This window comes from Lepidochelys kempii, chromosome 3, assembly GCF_965140265.1.
Source record: "Lepidochelys kempii isolate rLepKem1 chromosome 3, rLepKem1.hap2, whole genome shotgun sequence".
Classification (NCBI taxonomy): domain Eukaryota; kingdom Metazoa; phylum Chordata; order Testudines; family Cheloniidae; genus Lepidochelys; species Lepidochelys kempii.
The window spans coordinates 181,050,030-181,070,554 of record NC_133258.1 but is presented as its reverse complement, the minus strand read 5'-3'; the positions used below and the strand labels follow the sequence as shown (position 1 = coordinate 181,070,554).

The window sequence follows — 20,525 nt, the reverse complement described above, 5'->3', positions numbered from 1 at the left end:
CCTACAGAGACAACAGATTTGAAGATGCCATCACTGCTGCCAAAGAAATGGCAGAAAACTTAGAGTTGAGCCTGTCTTAAAGGAAACTTATGTTCATTGGAAGAGGAGACAGTTTGGTTAAGAGGGCAGAGATGAGGTAATGGGAAGCTCTGAAGAAAAATTCAAAAGGGAGTTTTTTTGCTCACTCATTGACACTGCTTGAGTGTCCGTTGAAGAAAGGTTTGGACAAATGAAGCACCACAAAAAGACCTAGAGGGTCTTGTATGAGCTTAGTAAGCTACCAGCAGACAAGAAAACATTCATGAAAAATTGTACAGACCTTTGCTGGACTCTGACACATGGGGAATATTTGGACATCAATGATAAAGATCTCTATGTCAAATTGGACATCTATCACCTTTTGCAATATGGAAAGCACTTTCCACTCCAAGTTCTCCAATTCATTCATGATCAAAGCTGAAGAACACTTTTCCTAATGTGTGGATAGCTTTGAGGATTCTGCTCACACTGCCTCCCACAGTCATGAGTGCAGCTTTTCGAAGCTCAGGCTCATTAAAATGTACCTTTGATGATGGCTGATGAGAGATTGACATTGCTTACTATTTTATCGCTTGAAAATGCCATTGGCCAGTCTTTGGATCTCTCTGATGCTGTGCTTCAGCTTGTGAGGGGAAAGGCAAGAAAAACGACCTTTTGAACAGAAGGACTAGTGTTAACTTTCTAAGGCTGTCACCTACTGTAATACTATTTAATACTGGTTCACCCAATGTTGGTGCACAGTTCAATTTCTTAATGTTAGTAAATGTGAGTTACTTTTAAAATTAAAAAGTTTCTATAAGCTTAGAGGAAATGAATTTTTGTATTTGCTTATATAAATACAGAGATAAATAAATAATGCATGCAAATTGTGCATCAAGGTTGTGAAATGGGCTACAAAAGCAATAAAAATATGATATTCAAAAGTTTAACAAATGGAGGGGGGAGCGCCGAACATGCTCCTTGCCTGGGGCACCATTTGGCCTTCTATTCCTTCCTACAGAATTGATTAGGTATAAAGAAGGGAGTAGAAATTATCTTGTGCATTTTGGAACTGGGATACAGATTATGCTCCTTAAAATCATAGTGCAGACCCATGCCTAAATGGCACAATTTGGCATAAAGTATTTCTTCTAATATTTTATTAGACACATTAAATAGTGGAAGAAAAAACAACTGGGCTACATTTTGATCTTGTTATCACTGCACTAAATCTAAAGCATCTCCACTGACCTCAGCCCCATTGATAGGTTTTATATGTACCAATACCCAAATTTCAGCCCACTTTAAGCCAAACTTATTATATCATTTCTTTCCATTGTGACTAAGTCATTAGCTTGGATCACTTTTGTATGTATTTGACTTTATCTTTTGTCCATTAACTCTAGAGATCTGCCTGGAAAGAAAACAGAGTAAGACATTCAGTAATCTCCTTCAGCTGTATACGTATATAGTGTAATTTTTCTCAGGCCTGGTCTACACTACGAGTTTATGTCGAATTTTGCAAATCGAATTGTTAAATCGAATTAACCCTGCACCCATCCACACAATGAAGCCATTTTTTCGACATAAACGGCTCTTAAAACTGATTTCTGTACTCCTCCCTGACAAGGGAATTAGTGCTGAAATCGACATCGCCATTTCGAATTAGGGTTAGTGTGGATGCAATTTGACGATATTGACCTCCGGGAGCTATCCCACAGTGCACCATTGTGACCACTCTGGACAGCACTCTGAACTCAGATGCACTGGCCAGGTGTACAAGAAAAGCCCCCGGAACTTTTGAATCTCATTTCCTGTTTGGCCAGGCGAGCTCATCAGCACAGGTGACCATGCAGTCCCAGAATCGAAAAAGAGCTCCAGCATGGACCAAATGGGAGGTACTAGATCTGATCGCTGTGTGGGGAGATGAATCTGTGATATCAGAACTAATTCCAAAAGATGAAATGCCAAAACATTTCAAAAAATCTCCGAGTCCATGAGGGACAGAGGCTACAGCAGGGATGCAACACAGTGCATGTGAAACTTAAGGAGCTCAGACAAGCGTACCAGAAAAGCAAAGAATCAAACGGACGCTCCGGGATAGAGCCCCAGACATGCCGCTTCTATGCTGAGCTGCATACAATTCTAGGGGGGGGCACCATTACCCCACCCCTGTCCATGGGCTCCAATGATGGGGCACTCTCCGCCATGCCTGAGGATTTTGCGGACGGGGAAGATGAGGAGGAGGAGGATGAGCTTGAGGAGAGCACACAGCACACCATTCTCCCCGACAGCCAGGATCTTTTTCTCACCCTGACTGAAATACGCTCCCAACCCAACAAAGCCAGAGAAGGGACCTCTGGTGAGTGTACCTTTTTAAATATAATACATGTTTTAAAAGCAAGCATTTTTTAATGATTAATTTGCCCTGAGGACTTGGGGTGCATTCGTGACCAGTACTGCTACTGGAAAAGTCTGTCAGTGTGTCTGGGGATGGAGCAGAAATCCTCCAGTGACATCTCCATGAAGCTCTCCTGGAGGTACTCTAAAAGCCTTTGCAGAAGGTTTCTGGGAAGAGCAGCCTTATTCCGTCCTCCATGGTAGGATGCTTTACCATGCCATGCTAGTAGCAAGTAATCTGGTATCATTGCATGACAAAGCCTGGTCCCAGTGTTTGCTGGCATTCAAGCAACATCCATTCTTTATCTCTCTGTGTTATTTTCAGGAGAGTGATATCATTCATGATAACCTGGTTGAAATACGGAAATTTAATTAAGGGGACATTCAGAGGTGGCCGTTCCTACTGGGCTGTTTGCCTGTGCCAGAAAAGAAATCCTCCTCGCAGTTAGCCACACATTGGGGCCGGGGGGCATTGGCTCTGAGCTGTTTGCATTTGGCTAGCAGGTATCTTTCCTGATACTAGCCACGTGGTGGGGGGAGGGGTAAAGCAAACACCCCAGAGAATTGGATGGTGGAGGGGTAGTTTGGTTTCTGCTACTGCATGTTAACGTGAAAACGGCAGCACTAAATGGCCAACTCAATGGGCTTTGCTTGGTATGGGAAAGGAGGATGCTGCTGTTATGAACGTTGCAGAAGCCGAACGACTATGGCTTACCATGGCCACCTGCAAGCCGAATTCTGTTGCCCGGCACTGCATGTGTGATCTCTAACACCAAAGTCGCAGGCACTCAATATAAGATGCAAAATGCGACCTTATACCAAAATCACATGTGCTATGTAATGTGAATAGTGCTGTTCACCATGAAAGAGTATTGCCATTGCTCTGTAAAATGTATCTTTTTAAATACTTCACTCCTTTTTTTTTCCTCCCACAGCTGCAAATGTTTCAAACCTCCCTCCTCCATTCCAAAGGCTATCTGAGATAAGGTGGAGAAAAAAACGCATGTGCAATGAAATGTTCTCTGAACTCATGCAGTCGTCTGGCACTGACAGAGCTCAGCAGAATGTGTGGAGGGACACAGTAACACAGTACAGGAAAGTGGCTGATGAAAGTGGGGAGAGGTGGTGGCAGGAAGATCAGAGGAGGCAGGATGCAACACTGGGCTACTGCACGATCAAACGGACATGTTCTGGCGTCAGTTGGAAGTTCATGAACGGCAGCAGGATCACAGACTGCCGCTGCAGCCCCTCTTTAACCACCCCAAGTTCCATAACCCCCTCACCCAGATGCCCAAGAACGTGGTGGGGGGAGGTTCCGGGCATCCAACCACTCCACCCTAGTGGACAGCCCAAGCAACAGAAGGCTGTCATTCAATACGTTTTGAAGTGGCCTTTTCCTTTCCTCCTACGCTCCTCTCACACCCCACCCGGGCTACCTTGTGAGTTATCTCCCTATTTTTATAATCAGTTAATAAAGAATACATGGTCCTTAAATGATAGTGACTTTATTTCCTTTGCAAGCAAGCTGTGATCGAAGGTGGGAGGGCAAGTGGCTTACAGGGAATTAGAGTCAACCAAGGGGGCGGGTTTTCATAAAGGAGAAACAAACAGAAGTGCTACACAGTACCTTGGCCAGTCATGAAACTGGTTTTCAAAGCTTCTCTGATGCTCAGTGCTTCCTGCTGTGCTTTTCTAATTGCCCTGGTGTCTGGCTGCATGTATTCAGTATCCAGATGATTTGTCTCAACCTCCCACCCCACCATAAACATCTCCCCCTTATTCTCACAGAGATTGTGGAGCACACAGCAAGCAGAAATAACAATGGGAATATTGGTTTCACTGAGGTCTGAGCGAGTCAGTAAACTGTGCCAGCAACCCTTTAAACATCCAAATGCACACTCTACCACCATTCTGCACTTGATCAGCCTATAGTTGAACAGCTCCTTACTACTGTCCAGGATGCCTGTGTACGGCTTCATAAGCCAGGGCATTAAGGGGTAGGCTGGGTCCCCAAGGGTAACCATAGGCATTTCAACATCCCCAACAGTTATTATCTGGTCTGGGAAGTAAATCCCTTCCTGCAGCCCTTTAAACAGACCAGAGTTCCTGAAGACGCGAGCATCATGAACCTTTCCTGTCTATCCCATGTTGATGTTAGTGAAACATCCCTTGTGATCCACCAGTGCTTGCAGCACCATGGAAAAGTACCCCTTGCAGTTTATGTATTGGCTGCCCTGGTGGTCCGGTCTCAAGATAGGGATATGTGTTCCGTCTATAACCCCACCACAGTTAGGGAATCCCATTGCATCAAAGCCATCTAGTATGACCTGCACATTTCGCAGAGTCACTACCTTTGATAGCAGCAGCTCAATGATTGCATTGGCTACTTGCATCACAGCAACCCCCACAGTTGATTTGCCCACTCCAAATTGATTACCGACTGACTGGTAGCTGTCTGGCATTGCAAGCTTCCACAGGGCTATTGCCACTCGCTTCTCAACTGTGAGGGCTTCTCTCATCTTGGTATTCTTGTGCTTCAAGGCAGAGGAAAACAAGTCACAAAGTTCCATGAAAGTGCCCTTACACATGCGAAAGTTTCGGAGCCACTGGGAATCATCCCAAACATACAACACTATGCGGTCCCACCAGTCTGTGCTTGTTTCTCAGGCCCAGAATCGGCATTCCACAGCATGAGCCTGCCCCATTAACACCATGACCTCCAAATTGCCAGGGACTGTAGTTTTAGAGAAATCTGGGTCCATGTCCTCATCACTCTCGTCACTGTGCTGCCATCGCCTCCTCGCCTGGTTTTTCAGGTTCTGGTTCTGCATAAACTGCATGATAATGCACGAGGTGTTTACAATGGTCATAACTGCTGCGGTGAGCTGCATGGGCTCCAGGCTTGCCATGCTATGGCGTCTGCTCGGGCAATCCAGGGAAAAGGGAGCAAAACGATTGTCTGCCGTTGCTTTCACGGAGGGTTGACTGACGACATTTACCTATAACCACCTGCGACAAATTTTTGGCCTCATCAGGCATTGGGAGCTCAGCCCAGAATTCCAATGGGTAGCTGGGTCTGCGGGAACTGTGGGATAGCTACTCACAGTGCACCGCTCAGAATGTCGACGCTTGCCATGGTACTGTGGATGCACACCGCTGAATTAATGTGCTTAGTGTGGATGCATGCACTTGACTTTATACAGTCTGTTCCCAAAAATCAACTTCTGTAAAATTGGAGTAATTTCGTAGTGTAGACATACCCGCAGAGGCAGACTGCAGCACACAGATGGACACTGATCAGTCTGTAAGTATACTGGCATCTTCTGTTGCAGTATTGGATACCAATATGGATTCCTACTGAGAGTAGTACATTTGCAGCAACAGTGGTTGTATGTTCAGCTGATCTCGAGGTCATTGTCACTTTGCTTGCAGTGTCTTGTACATGTATATGCTGTGAAAATATTTGGTGTGTATCTGGAGTTTTTACAATCCGATGTCATGGGTGCTTTAAAATCTTTATTTTCTGCACAACAAAAAAGTCTGCAAATCCATAGCAGGTATTCCAGCTAATATTGCAGTAAGCTTATGAGATAGCAGATGGTTTCTACCGCATTTGGATGCCCTTTTCACTGGTTATGTGTGTGTCTGTGTGTGTGTGTGTTGGGGGAGGAAATAGGTCATACTAATTGATGTAACTGCTTGTACTGGGTTCCCTCGCACCAGCTGCAAGCATATTTTTTTATGCCTGTCAGGTGGTGATTGGTCAGAATTGGATAAAAAAAAATTGGTTATGGGGCTTTTATCACTAAAAGTAACTTACTTAATCTGGCCCTTCCTTTTGCTTCTCTTTCTATTGCATTGTGACTGGCTAAATTGAAACTAAAACACAACTTTTTCACACTCTATGATTTGCATCCACTATGGCTTCTCAAAGCAGAAGCTCCCACATTTAATATATATTTAGTTCTCTTGGACAGATTGTAAAGCCCTTCTTCCCAATGGTGAGCAGTTATTCACAACAGTAATACAATGGCAATACTCATGGGAGGAACGTCTTGACAATCTCTTCCTATATTTGTATCAACAACTATATTCACAGACTGCTTCTAAAGCTATTTATTTCGAGCAAAGGACACCAAATGGTGCTACCAAACTGATTTGGACAGACCCAAAAAGAAAAGCAAAATTTCTATATACGGAAATGACAGGTGAAGTGTGAATTATCTGCTAACCCTGTGCCAATGAAACCTCATTCTCATTTAAATAGATGGAATCCTGGCCTTAGTTTCCATGAACATTACAATATGGAATCACAAATTAAAGGAAAACTGCAGTGATTAGTTTTAATACTTTAGGGCCCAATCCTGGAGAGGTGAAAGTTAAGCATGTGCTCCAGTGGTTTGTTGCATAGGGTTGAGATTACTCGAAAAGTTAAGTATGTGCTTACCTCAGCTAATGTTTATTGAAAAAAAGCATATTTGCTATAATCTTATCTGTCTAGTTTGCACTGTATGTTTGTTTACCTCACAATCAGCACAGCTGTTATTGAGTTGTGCCTGTCACAATTCAGGGCAAAGTGTACTTGTGTTCCCCCTCTGTGGTTCAGCAACGGGGGATTCTTAAACTTCTGCCTCCCCAGCCAGCACCTCTCTTGAGTAGAAACCAGCATATCTCTCTCTCTCTCCCTCCCTCTCCCTGTTGACTGGGGTATTTCCAGGCTGCAAAGTTCCCTAACTACACTGTACATTCCCAGCAAGTCAGACTACTTAAGCAGGCCTGGTTTGCCTTCCTACCTCAGAGGCTATAAATAGCCTAATTGCTCTTTCTAAGCAACTACATTCATTCTTTAGGTGAAAGCATTATAGAGAAAACATATTAAAACAATAAAAGAACCTGTACACATCCTAATACATTTACCAAGATCACCTCAACTCCAACAAAGGCTCTCTCCAAAGGGTTTTTCTGTGGTTACAAGTTCATAACCATCTTAGCTCAGAACAAGCACACCCATTAATATGTGTATCACTTCTTTATACAGTTTGGGTCTTTGTTCAGCAGATGATCAGCAGATAAAAGGTCAATTCAGGGTGAAGCTTCTTGCAAAACCAGAAGGTATACATTTGCATATACCTCCCCTTAGAGATTTCCTGGGAGACCCACTTTAACTTTAAAGTTCACATTGTTTCAAATAGTTCTTTGAAGCTCATAATACTTACATTAGTCATGTGTCCCCCCAGAGACATTACATACAATCCCACAATAATACATAAACAATTTGCATTTTTAATGCAACAAACTCCTAAAATATTTAAACTGAATTTAAAGAAGGTTTAAGTTAATTCAGTAAGGTTTGTTCAGGATATAGCAGGAAATTGCCATATCTATTACAATGGGAATAAAAATTTTAGCACATTATCCTTCAAATAAGGATCTGATACACAGTAGTGCTGACCAAAAAACAAACCCCAACACTTTATTCCCAGTGTCCATTTGCTCCCATGGCTGCTGTCACAAGTATATATTGTGTATACACCACACAAGACAGAGAGAGTTTTAAACAGACTTCACCTGTTAAGAAAGGTGCCTTGCTTACTATAATGATGTTTCTCATTACAACATGAACCCCCAGCAGTGCTGGAAATTAGTGTACTGTATAAGGTATTAGAAGGTAGAATTGGTTGATTGATCTTAGCTAAGAAAATAACATTAATCCTATTCTGATATGTGTGCCTGGATTTACTTCCACAAAACATTATGACTGGCGATGAGAATGTTGAAACTGTACAGAGAAAAAAATAGAAAGAAAGAGAACATAAAGTGAAGTCAGAAGAAATCCTGCATCTAAAGCAATAGAAATCTGCACTGAGTCACCACCACACTAAAGAAAAGGGATTCTTCAGCCAATAAGGAGAAAGAATGAGAACTTGAATTTTCTTTAATTTTGTAATGAAGATGAAGTTACTTGCTGCATGCCTGTAATTGCAGAGCTACAAGTGCAGGGACCATCTTTCTTGAGGTCAAAAGAAGTTACAGGACTTTAATGACAGCCATTGTTAATATAGGCAATAAAATGCACACCCAACTGATGGAAAAAGCCCTTAAGAAGAGGAGAACAACTTATGAGGTCTGCAGTAGCAAAGGTATATAGATCTAAAAACAAAAAAAAGTAATAAACCCCAAGCCAGCACAACACTTAAGTAAATGCTTAACTTTAAGCATATGATTAATCCAATTGGTTTCAAAATCAAGCATGTGTTTAAGTGCTTTGCTGGATCAGGGCTTTGAATTGTGAAATCAAGATGGAAGGTGTGAAACGTTATTCAACCAAGTTTTCAAGGCAGTTCTCAGCAAACAAGAGGTTACATTAGACCCACCTTTGGAGACTGAATGAGGTATGGAAGTGACAGTCAGAGCCTCTGAGTATGAAAAACAGCGCACACCCTGTGTTTGTATTAAAGGCATGCAGTCCTGTAGTTCAAGCAAGCGAACTCTCAGGAGGTAAGATCCCATGCAGAGATGTGGTGGGTCATCCTAACACGCAAAATGATACTCTGCTTGCCCAGGGTTTAGAAAGAAATATAATAAATATAGTTCTGTGAATAACTGATATTTCAGTTCTCTGGCTATACTGAAAAATTGGGGGAACCCCCCACAACATTTTCGTGAACTGGAAAGTCAAAAACAAATTGTTTGGAGTTGAATGAAACATTATATTCAGAATGAAAGATTTTTTTTTCAAGTTTCTTAAAACTTTTGAAAATATTTAAATAAAATTTAAGTAAATTTCTAAACAAAAATTTGTATCAAATGAAAAATATATTTTTGAAAAATATGTTTTTGAGAGAACATTTTAAAAAATAAGTTGATTTTTTTCCAAGAGCTTTTTTGTTTTGATTTGGTTTGGGGTTTTTTACTTCAATAATTAGGTGAATTCAACATAAATTTGCAAAATGTTTTGGTTGATCCCTAGGTGCATTTTTTAATCCAGAAGAGTTTTGAAGAAATTTTTTGTCTGACTTTAGTCATAAATTTGCCATGACAAAAACACAGAATGGCATAATATCCATTCTTCTAAGTGAGAATTCAAACCTGCGTGAAGAAACAGGAAAGCCACTTGCTCTGGACATGGCAGATGGATGTAGGTGTGGACATGAAAGCATGAGAACTCTCAGTTGAATATGCAGTAACTGTAGGAGTTGATGATAATGACTCAAAGGAAGCTTAACACAGCTAACTGATAGGTGGACAGCTTATCAACTGTCAAAATGCATTGCCCTGAAGGCAAAACTGTTAGAGAAAAAGAGATACCATAACCTTAAACGAGCAGCATTATCTGGAGTATACACACATATGAAAGAAGAATGCACAAAAGTGATGCTATGATAGAAATTGGTTACTAAAGTAAAGAAGGTAGAAGACATTGTTCAAAGCAGAGTCAAAACTCCAGGCATTTGCAGGCTGGAGAGAGAATGCTTGAAAAAGAATTCAAGAAAGCACAAGTACAAACTTTTAGAAATAAGAATAAAAGGATGTTCAAGTATGTAGGGTTGCAGAGTGCAAGTGGAGGATCCTGTGGAAATATAGAGAAATTAAAAATAGCAGTTGGAGAAACTCTGGAGGTAGATAGACTATAACAAGAAAAGGCAGAAGGAGGAATAGAGATACATCCTGCCTCCCATTTTGGGTTATTCAGAAACTCCAGCAAGGAGAATAAGCAAGTTCTTCTTGGAGGAAAAAGTTGAATCTAGGAATACAATGAATAGGACAATATTTCCAATCTTAGTAGTCCTCTTCAACACCAGAAAATTGGCAACTCTTTCGAACATGACTACAGTATGAGAAACACGTGTGGGAAAGGATCTTCAGGACTAAAATAGAAGCAATGCTTCAATTGAGGGGGATGGGGAAATATATATTATAGCAGTTTATCTTTATAAGCCCCTGTTAAGTTGTTAAGTATTGAGGCGTAGATTTAATGATGTGGCCCTTTAAGACCATCATTTTGTAACCTGAGAATCCCAGAACCACTGCAAGTTAGTGTAGTTCATGATCTGTTAAAGCATGGAATAAATTGCTGGAGTTCTGCTAAGATGATGAACTTCCTTTCTGTGGCAAACACTTAACAGTATATCTTATCTGTCTTTGGGCTTTGAGCAGGATATTTTTAGGTGAAATTCCACTTTTGTCGGAAAAAGGAGGAAACACTTTCTCTGGGCTATCACCAGCAGGAGAGTGAATTTGTGTGGGGGGGTGGAGGGTGAGAAAACCTGGATTTGTGCTGGAAATGGCCCACCTGATGATCACTTTAGATAAGCTATTACCAGCAGGACAGTGGGGTGGGAGGAGGTATTGTTTCATATTCTCTGTGTATATATAAAGTCTGCTGCAGTTTCCACGGTATGCACCCGATGAAGTGAGCTGTAGCTCACGAAAGCTCATGCTCAAATAAATTGGTTAGTCTCTAAGGTGCCACAAGTACTCCTTTTCTTTTTTCTCTGGAATGTTGTTGTTTTTTTTTTTAAAGTGGCTGTAGGCAACGTGAAATGAAAGATGAAAGTTGTCAAACACACAATCTGTCTCTCTCCTTTGTGTCAAAAATCTTACAGTTTGTCACAATATGTCATGTCAGGAAATGATCCTGTGCCAATGTCTTATTCCACATTGTTAACTGATTCTGCTGTGTCATCTCTTTCATATATTCTAAATCATGACATGAGGAAGATTCTAATTCTATGCCATTACCCAAATATCATTCAGTGAGTCAGGATTCCCAGTTATTTGATTTTATAATTATTAGTGGTAGTGCCCAAGTGTTGGCCAGAATACTCTAAGACTATCCAGAATTTCAGATAGTTTAAACTTTTTTTAAAAAAAGCTGGTAATAGTAAAGAAAACATGCACACTAATTTTTCACATGATATTGTGATGTCCCAGCAACTTCTTACCGGACATCTGAAATGTCCTCCTTGAAAGTAATCATTCACAACTATTGGTTTCTTTCACAACTAAAAATTGTCTGTTCAAGACATATTGCTATATCAAGTTGAATTAGCTCTATGTTTACGAGGAACAAATAGCCCAACAGAATGAATGTTCAGCATAATTAACAGTGTTTGGAATGAAGAGCAAAGTCAAATGAGTATACACACTTTCCAACAATTTTTTTCCGCAGAGTGTATATTAACTACACTTGCTCACTGTTAATAAACTCATTAATAGACCAACATTACTGGAAAGAAATGTTGCATTCTGAAAAATATGCATCTGTCATTATTGAATCAGAAGATATTAGAGACAGCAGCATACATTTTTAATAACTGGACTTTGTTTTATTATTTGACTATTCTGTGACCTTATAAAATGTTGCCATGACTGTTTCCTGTTTTTTTTTTAAAATAGACAATTTGGCCACTCTAATAATAGTCACATTAATTTTTAAAATATCAGTGTCACAGTTCAGGGTGCCTGTACCTATATTCCCACTTTATGGTCCAGCAAGGGCATCCACTCTGAGCTTCCTGCTCCCCAACTGTTACTTTTCTCTTCCTTCTGACCAGGTATTTCCAGAACAGTTCCCTGCCTACACTATGCTATCTTCAGAAAAAGACAGGCTGCCTAAGCAGGCTTCTTCTGCCTTATCTTCAGAAAAAAGAAAAGGAGTACTTGTGGCACCTTAGAGACTCGTGAGCTACAGCTCACTTCTGAAGTGAGCTGTAGCTCACGAAAGCTTATGCTCAAATAAATTGGTTAGTCTCTAAGGTGCCACAAGTACTCCTTTTCTTTTTGCGGATACAGACTAACACGGCTGCTACTCTGAAACTTATCTTCAGAGACATTTAACAACAGTGTAATAACCACAGTTAATATACTCTACAGTTAATCAGCTGTTTCTTGGCAACCATATATTTTTTTAAAGTAAAAGCAATACAGAGATTACCTGGTAAAAACAATGAAAGAACATACACACATGAAAATAAGCTAACCAGAAATCACCCCAACTCCAACAAGGGCTCCTGGCAGGTGAGAAGTCCTTCAAACCCTACTCGGGGATTTTCCTGTGGTTTGAAGTGAACACCCTTTGCTCAGAAAAAAAAAAAAAAAAAAAAAAAAAAAAGATAAAACCTCCCATGAATCTGTGAGTGTGTCATTTATCCAGTTTGGGGTCTCTGAAGACACTGTGAACAGATAATCGGCCAGTCAATGGGTCCCCTCTGTGGAGTGACACTTCAGATTGCTGAGTTCTTCCTAAAAGAAGAGGTTACTTTAGCCTATCCCCTCCTCCTAGAGACTTCCCGGGAAACCCACTTAATTTTAAATGTTCACATTATTTCATAAAGTCCTTTAAAGTTCCTAACATTTCCCAAAGTTTACATTAGTCACATCCAATAGAGAAGTTGCACACAATTCCACAATAACAAACAGATGATTGCATTTTTACTACAGTGGACCCCAAAAGTACTAAAATTAATTCAATAATTTATCCAGAAGATTGCCCTATTTGTCACAATCATTTATACAAACGATAACTGTTAATTTTTCCCAGGTATTTGGGGAGGCCATATCTTGCTTGTGGATAATTCATAAATAGGAAAAGGCACTTGAATGAGTAGTCCACCTTAACGCTCCACTGTAACCATTTTGCAATGGTTGCAGCCACTTTAAATTAACCCCTCTTGAGAAATAATTAAGAAGAGTTTTGTTGCTGACCTACAGCCAGTGTGTTCTTTTATTTATTTGAGAGTCTATTTAATTTTCCAACTTAATATGCTCCTTTGTCAGTAACTTCAAGGTTTTTTAAAAATCAATACTGCCCAGAAAATTCCTTATAAAAAGAGACATGACACCATGGCAGGAATTGCAAAGCTCTTGAGGCTTAAAAAGACAACTTGAGCAATAATTGAGTCTACTGCCTGTCACTAGTTCTAGTTTTGAGAGGCATAAATTATACAAAGAAAACGTAACATTTTTTTTAAAAATATTTTTATTATTCTGCTGAGAGATTATAGCAGTTTTATATTCTGTTCAAGATTTCCATGGTTGAGATGATAGACTGGAAAGTTTCAAGAAAGAAATATCATTTATACAAACTAAGTTAAAGGGTCAAATTTTATATATTTATATACACTGTACTACAAATGTTGGTGTTTTATGGGTGGGTGGCTCAAAACTTGATTTTTGTGCACAGAAGCTGTATTTGTACACTCAAAATACTTAATTTCATTGCACAAACCTGAGATTTGGGATGCAAAAAAAGATTATCATGACAGGTTTCAGAGAAACAGCCGTGTTAGTCTGTATTCGCAAAAAGAAAAGGAGTACTTGTGGCACCTTAGAGACTAACCAATTTATTTGAGCATGAGCTTTCGTGAGCTACGAAAGCTCATGCTCAAATAAATTGGTTAGTCTCTAAGGTGCCACAAATACTCCTTTTCTTTTAAAGATTATCATGACTTTTGAAAGATTTTTTCCTACCAATGTTCTTTAGTTTTTGCAATAGAAATTAAATTAAGGTAATAAAGTCTGATGGTCTGTCACTTAAAAAAAAATCTTATGATCACTTGTAATCTCCTGTCAGTTGTGAGGTCCACCATAAGTGGCAGCTCAGAGAAAAAGAACAACTCAAATTAAAGGAATTTCCAATTTCATTTTACACAGTGCTATATGACATTTTATAGAGTGGTCACTAGGGCTAGTTGGGATTTTTTTTTCCCTGTGAAAATTTGTAACAATTTTGTTTTCTGTTTCCTTCAAAAGATTTCAGTTTTATTATTTCAGCAAAAATTTGAGAAGTTTTGATGAAAAAAAGAACCTGTTGTATGTCAGGAGTTCTTGGACCTAGTCTCCATAGGCTTTTTCTTCTCTTTTGCATACCTTCCTGGCATTCAGGATTTATAGTTTATTTCCCCTACCCACAGTGAGGATGCCATATTTGTGCACTGAGTATTTTTATGGCATTTTCTTGACCAGCCAGCAGCAGGCTCTTCTTGCAGAAGGACCTCCTGAAAAATGGGAACTCAGAGAAAGCCCTCTTAAAAACTACAATGCTCATAGGCACAAATTCACAAAGCAATTTACATAGCTAAACCCTAGATGGAGGAGTCTAAATTCTAGGTAAATCCACATAACCCTGCTCAGCTGCCATCAAACCCTGTACACACTTCAACTTACTCGGCACCTACATTTCTGACTTAAAAGTTCCTGAGGTGTCTAAGTTTTTTTGTCTCTGGCATAGAATCATAGAATATCAGAGTTGGAAGGGACCTCTGGAGGTCATCTAGTCCAACCCCCTGCCCAGAGCATGCACAGTGCTGCCTCCCTCTAGTGTCCTGATGCTTATTTCATGCAGAACCCTCAACTGCAATCCTCAAGCAAGGTGGAGATAGGTGTTCCTCCATTTATATTGCCTGCAGGGCCCAATCTGGTAGATGTGCTCAGGGGCTGCCTAACTCCATACAAAACACCCACAAAAGAGTGAATAACCTTTAGCCCAGTCATTTTTGCTCTTGCCCACAATGTAAGAAATCCTGGTTCAGGATGTGAGAAATCTCCTCCTCCTGCCTGAGGAGAAGGGATTTGGAAAGGGTTTCCCACCTCTCAGTTGGAGTGCCCTCACCAGGAGGTATTATGACATCTGCCTTACTCAGTCTCTCTTCATAGAATCATAGAATAACAGAGTTGGAAGGGACCTCTGGAGGCCATCTAGTCCAACCCCCTGCCCAGAGCAGGACCAATCCCAACTAAATCATCCCAGCTAGGGCTTTGTCAAGCCTCACCTTAAAAACTTCTAAGGAAGGAGATTCCACCACCTCCCTAGGTAACTCATTCCAGTGTTTCACCACCCTCCTAGTGAAAAAGTTTTTCCTAATATCCAACCTAAACCTCCCCCACTGCAACTTGAAACCATTACTCCTTGTCCTGTCATCTGCTATCACTGAGAATAGCCTAGATCCATCCTCTTTGGATCCACCTTTCAGGTAGTTAAAAACAGCTATCAAATCCCCCCTCATTCTTCTCTTCCATAGACTAAACAATCCCAGTTTCCTCAGCCTCTCCTCATAACTCATGTGTTCCAGTCCCCTAATCATTTTTGTTGCCCTTTGCTGGACTCTCTCAAATTTTTCCACATCCTTCTTGTAGTGTGGGGCCCAAAACTGGACACAATACTCCAGATGAAGCCTCACCAATGTCGAAAAGAGGGGAACGATCACATCCCTCGATCTGCTCACAATACCCCTACTTATACACTCCAAAATGCCATTGGCTTTCTTGGCAACAAGGGCACACTCTCGACTCATATCCAGCTTTTCGTCCACTGTCACCCCTAGGTCCTTCTCTACAGAACTTCTGCCTAGCCATTCGGTCCCTAGTCTGTAGCAGTGCATTGGATTCATCCGTCCTAAGTGCAGGACTCTGCACTTGTCCTTGTTGAACCTCATCAGATTTCTTTTGGCCCAATCCTCCAATTTGTCTAGGTCCCTCTGTATCCTATCCCTACCCTCCAGCTTATCTACCTCTCCTCCCAGTTTAGTGTCATCCGCAAACTTGCTGAGGGTGCAAGCCACACCATCCTCCAGATCATTCATGAAGATATTGAACAAAACCGGCCCCAGAACCGACCCTTGGGGCACTCTGCTAGACACCGGCTGCCAACTAGACATGGAGCCATTGATCACTACCCGTTGAGCCCGACAATCTAGCCAACTTTCTACCCACCTTGTAGTGCATCCATCCAGTCCATAGTTCTTTAACTTACTGACAAGAATACTGTGGGAGACCGTGTCAAAAGCTATGGTGAAGTCGAGGAATAACACATCCACTGCTTTCCCTTCATCCACAGAACCAGTTATCTCATCATAGAAGGCAATTAGATTAGTCAGGCATGACTTTCCCTTGGTGAATCCATGCTGACTGTTCCTGATCACTTTCCTCTCCTCTAAGTCCTTCAGAATTGATTCCTTGAGGACATGCTCCATGATTTTTCCGGGGACTGAGGTGAGGCTGACCAACCTGTAGTTCCCAGGATCCTCCTTCTTCCCTTTTTTAAAGATTGGCACTACATTAGCCTTTTTCCAATCCTCTGGGACTTCCCCCGATCACCATGAGTTTTCAAAGATAATGGCCAATGACTCTGCAATCACATCCGCCAATTCCTTTAGCACTTTCGGATGCAAAGCATTCGGCCCCATGGACTTGTGTACATCCAGTTTTTCTAAATAGTCCCAAACCACTTCTTCCTTCACCGAGGGCTGGCCACCTCCTCCCCATGCTGTGCTGCCCAGTGCAGTAGTCTGGGAGCTGACCTTGTTCGTGAAGACAGAGGCAAAAAAAGCATTGAGTATATTAGCTTTTTCCACATCCTCTGTCACTAGGTTGCCTCCCTCATTTAGTAAGGGGCCCACACTTTCCTTGTCTTTCTTCTTATTGCCAACATACATGAAGAAACCCTTCTTGTTACTCTTAACATCCCTCGCTAGCTGCAACTTCAGGTGTGATTTAGCCTTCCTGATTCCATTCCTACATGCCCGAGCAATATTTATATACCCATCCCTGGTCATTTGTTCAATCTTCCACTTCTTGTAAGCCTCTTTTTTGTGTTTAAGATCAGCAAGGATTTCACTTTTAAGCCAAGCTGGTCGCCTGCCATATTTACTATTCTTTCTACACATCGGGATGGTTTATCCCTGTAACCTCAATAAGGATTCTTTAAAATACAGCCAGCTCTCCTGGACTCCTTTCCCCCTCATGTTATTCTCCCAGGGGATCTTGCCCATCAGTTCCCTGAGGGAGTCAAAGTCTGCTTTTCTGAAGTCCAGGGTCCTTATTCTGCTGCTTTCCTTTCTTTCTTGTGTCAGGATCCTGAACTCGACCATCTCATGGTCACTGCCTCCCAGGTTCCCATCCACTTTAGCTTCCCCTACTAATTCTTCCCAGTTTGTGAGCAGCAGGTCAAGAAGAGCTCTGCCCCTAGTTGGTTCCTGCAGCACTTGCACCAGGAAATTGTCCCCTACAGTTTCCAAAAACTTCCTGGATTGTCTGTGCGCCACTGTATTGCTCTCCCAACAGATATCAGGATGATTGAAGTCGCCCATGAGAACCAGGGCGTGCGATCTAGTAGCTTCTGCGACTTGCCGGAAGAAAGCCTCGTCCACCTCATCCCCCTGATCCGGTGGTCTATAGCAGACTCCCACCACGACATCAGCCTTGTTGCTCAGGCTTCTAAACTTAATCCAGAGACTCTCACTTTTTTCTGCAGTTTCATACTTGAGCTCTGAGCAGTCATACTGCTCCCTTACTGCTCCGTTATTCCAATTACATCATAATTCCCTGACTTTGCCAGGACCTCCAGTTCTCCCTGCTTGTTTCCCAGGCTTTGTGCATTTGTATATAGGCACTTGATATAACCCGCTGTTCGCCCCTTGTTCTCAGTATGAGGCAGGAGCCCTCCCCTCTCACACGCTCCTGCTTGTGCTTCCTCCCGGTATCCCACTTCCCCACTTACCTCAGGGCTTTGGTCTCCTTCCCCCGGTGAACCTAGTTTAAAGCCCTCCTCACTAGGTTAGCCAGCCTGCTCGCGAAGATGCTCTTCCCTCTCTTCGTTAAGTGGAGCCCGTCTCTGCCTAGCATTCCTTCTTGGAACACCATCCCATGGTCGAAGAATCCAAAGCCTTCTCTCTGACACCACCTGCGTAGTCATTCATTGACTTCCACGATTCGACGATCCCTACCCCGGCCTTTTCCTTCCACGGGGAGGATGGACGAGAACACCACTTGCGCCCCATATTTCTTTATCCTCCTTCCCAGAGCCACGTAGTCTGCAGTGATCCACTCAAGGTCATTCTTGGCAGTATCATTGGTGCCCACATGGAAAAGCAGGAAGGGGTAGTAGTCTGAGGGCTTGATGAGGCTCGGCAGTCTCTCCGTCACATCGTGAATCTTAGCCCCTGGCAAGCAACAGACTTCTCTGTTTTCCTGGTTAGGGCGGCAGATAGATGACTCAGTCCCCCTGAGAAGAGAGTCCCTGACCACCACCACCCGTCTCCTTCTCTTGGGAGTGGTGGTCGTGGAACCCCCAACCTTAGGACAGTTCATCTCGTGCCTATCAACTGGTGGAGTCTCCTTCTGCTCCCTTCTCCCAGACGTATTATCTGGGCCACTCCCCGCAATGGTACCTGTGGAGAGAACATGAAAACGATTACTTACCTGTAACCGCATTGCTGGTACATGGACGTTCCCCCTTCTTCTTCTGGAGGTCACATATGCCAGATTTCTTCACTGTCCTCCTGTCCGCGCTGCACAGCCTGCTCTGAATCTTCAGAATCTCGTGCCTGTAGAAGCATATCCTGACGTCTGTCCAGGAAATCTTCAGTTTCTCTTATGCAATGCAGGGTCGATACCTGTTGCTCCAGACCTTGATCCTTCTCTTCCAATATGGGGATGAGCTTGCACTTTGTACCCACAAAGTTGCTTCTGTCCTCTGTGTCAAGCTGGGCGCTTCTCCACCTGAGCTCAGCCTGGAGTTTGTCTTTCTCGCTCTACAGTTCAGATTGCAGCCTCTCTAACCTCTCTTTCTCTGCAAGATGCACCACTTTCTCCTCTCCAGTTCAGATCGCAGTGTCTCTCTGAGCTCGTGCAGTTGAGTAGAAATGGCTTCCTGTTCCTGAAAGTTCACATTTCCACTCCTGCTTGATGTGCTTGCCTCCTCCTTGGACTCGTGGGCAGCCTTTCCCATGGGAATCACAGTGTGAGAGCGGTGAGCTGGGGATCCTTTGCAATCCTCACAAAGAGCTTTGATATCCTTCTTACAGAACCATGTGAGCTCTTTGCCATGTTCCTCACAGACATTCCCTTCCCTTCCCCTTTGTCCGGGCTTTAAGCCCCATTGTTTGATGAACTGTATTATGTTGCCCAGCTGTGTGTTGGGCCTGAAGGCTCTTTTCTGGAACGTTTCTCCACTCTGAGGACAGGCAGCTGTCTTCACTCCCGCACAGCGCTGGGTGATGCAGCCCCGGCAGAAGTTGTGCCCACACTCTGTAGTCACTGGGTCTGTCAAATAATCCCGACAGATGTGACAAACGGCATCATCTAGCTCTCTACCAGCTAAAGACGTTGGGGCCGGGGGTTCCAGACCCTTAGCCTTACGTTTCCTCCCCCATGGTGTCGCCATGGCTGCAGGACTCTCTTGTTGAAGCCATTCCACTTCATACTAAATGATTAAATCTTAATTGGGCCTGAGACAGAGAGCTAATCACTCTATAGTTCAGTAGTTAGGGCACTCACTTGAGAGGTGGGAGACCCCTACTTAAATCCATTCTTTTCATCAGGCAGTAGGGAAAATTGAACCAGGGTGTCCCACATTACAGCTGAATTCCCTAACCACTGGACCAAAGGTTATAAGGGAGCTCTCCTGATGCTCCTCATTCCTTCTCCCCACCCACTTTGCTTGGAGTTAGGCAGGTGCCTAAACCATATGACACTAGGACAGAGGTGAGCAAACCTTGAGCTCCCGGCTGGGGAGGCTGGCTTGCGGCCCCTCACCTGCTGTCCCCCTTCCCCTGCAGCCTCAGCTCGCTGTGCTGCCAGCGCTCTGGGTGGCAGGGCTGGGAGTTCCTGCCGGGCAGCACATCCGTGGGGCTAGCTCCAGCCAGACAGCACCGCTGCCAGTCCTGGTGCTCTGAGTGGCATGGTAAGGGGGCGGGGAGTGGGGGGATTGGAAAGGGGCAGAGGGTCCTGGGGGACAGGGAGCAGTTGGATAGGCATGGGAGTCCTAGGGGGCCTGTCACAGGGCGGGGGTGTGGATAGGCGTCGGGGCAGTCAGGGGACAGGGAGCGGGGTGGAGGGGGGGTGGATAGGGGGTAGGGCCCCAGGGGGGCGGTTAGGGGTGGGGGTCCCAAGAGGGAGCGGTCCAGGGACAAGGGGAAGAGGTGGTTGGATGGGTCAGGAGTTCTGAGGGGGGGTAGTCAGGGGGTGGTAAGTGGGAGGAGGAGGATAGGGGGTTGGGGCCAGTCTGTTTGGGGAGGCACAGCCTTCCCTACCCGGCCCTCTATACAGTTCAGAACCCTGATGTGGCCCTCAGGCCAAAATGTTTGCCTACCCCTGCATTAGGAGAA

The 20,525-nt window shown here is 43.2% G+C and overlaps 1 protein-coding gene across 1 annotated transcript; it reads right to left on the bottom strand.

Moving 5' to 3' along the window:
- Window positions 1-1,368: 1,368 nt before the first annotated feature.
- LOC140908838 (putative tripartite motif-containing protein 61) lies at window positions 1,369-19,582 on the bottom strand. The gene is made up of 3 exons (XM_073336722.1): window positions 19,002-19,582; window positions 16,960-17,034; window positions 1,369-1,432 (listed from the first exon to the last, which is right to left on the bottom strand). Exons 1-3 carry the CDS (start codon window positions 19,580-19,582, stop codon window positions 1,369-1,371), a joined length of 720 nt encoding a protein of 239 aa, XP_073192823.1.
- Window positions 19,583-20,525: the final 943 nt, after the last annotated feature.

What these genes read in the sequence shown, in the direction of transcription:
- LOC140908838 (XM_073336722.1), bottom strand. Translation starts at nt 19,582, where the DNA reads ATGGCGACACCATGGGGGAGGAAACGTAAGGCTAAGGGTCTGGAACCC. An exon ending in GAACTGGAGAGGAGAAAGTG is followed by an intron (nt 17,035 to 19,001) that starts GTGCATCTTGCA and finishes TTGGCTTAAAAG; the next exon opens with TGAAATCCTTGCTGATCTTA. An exon ending in GAACAAATGACCAGGGATGG is followed by an intron (nt 1,433 to 16,959) that starts GTATATAAATAT and finishes TTTTCTTTCCAG; the next exon opens with GCAGATCTCTAGAGTTAATG.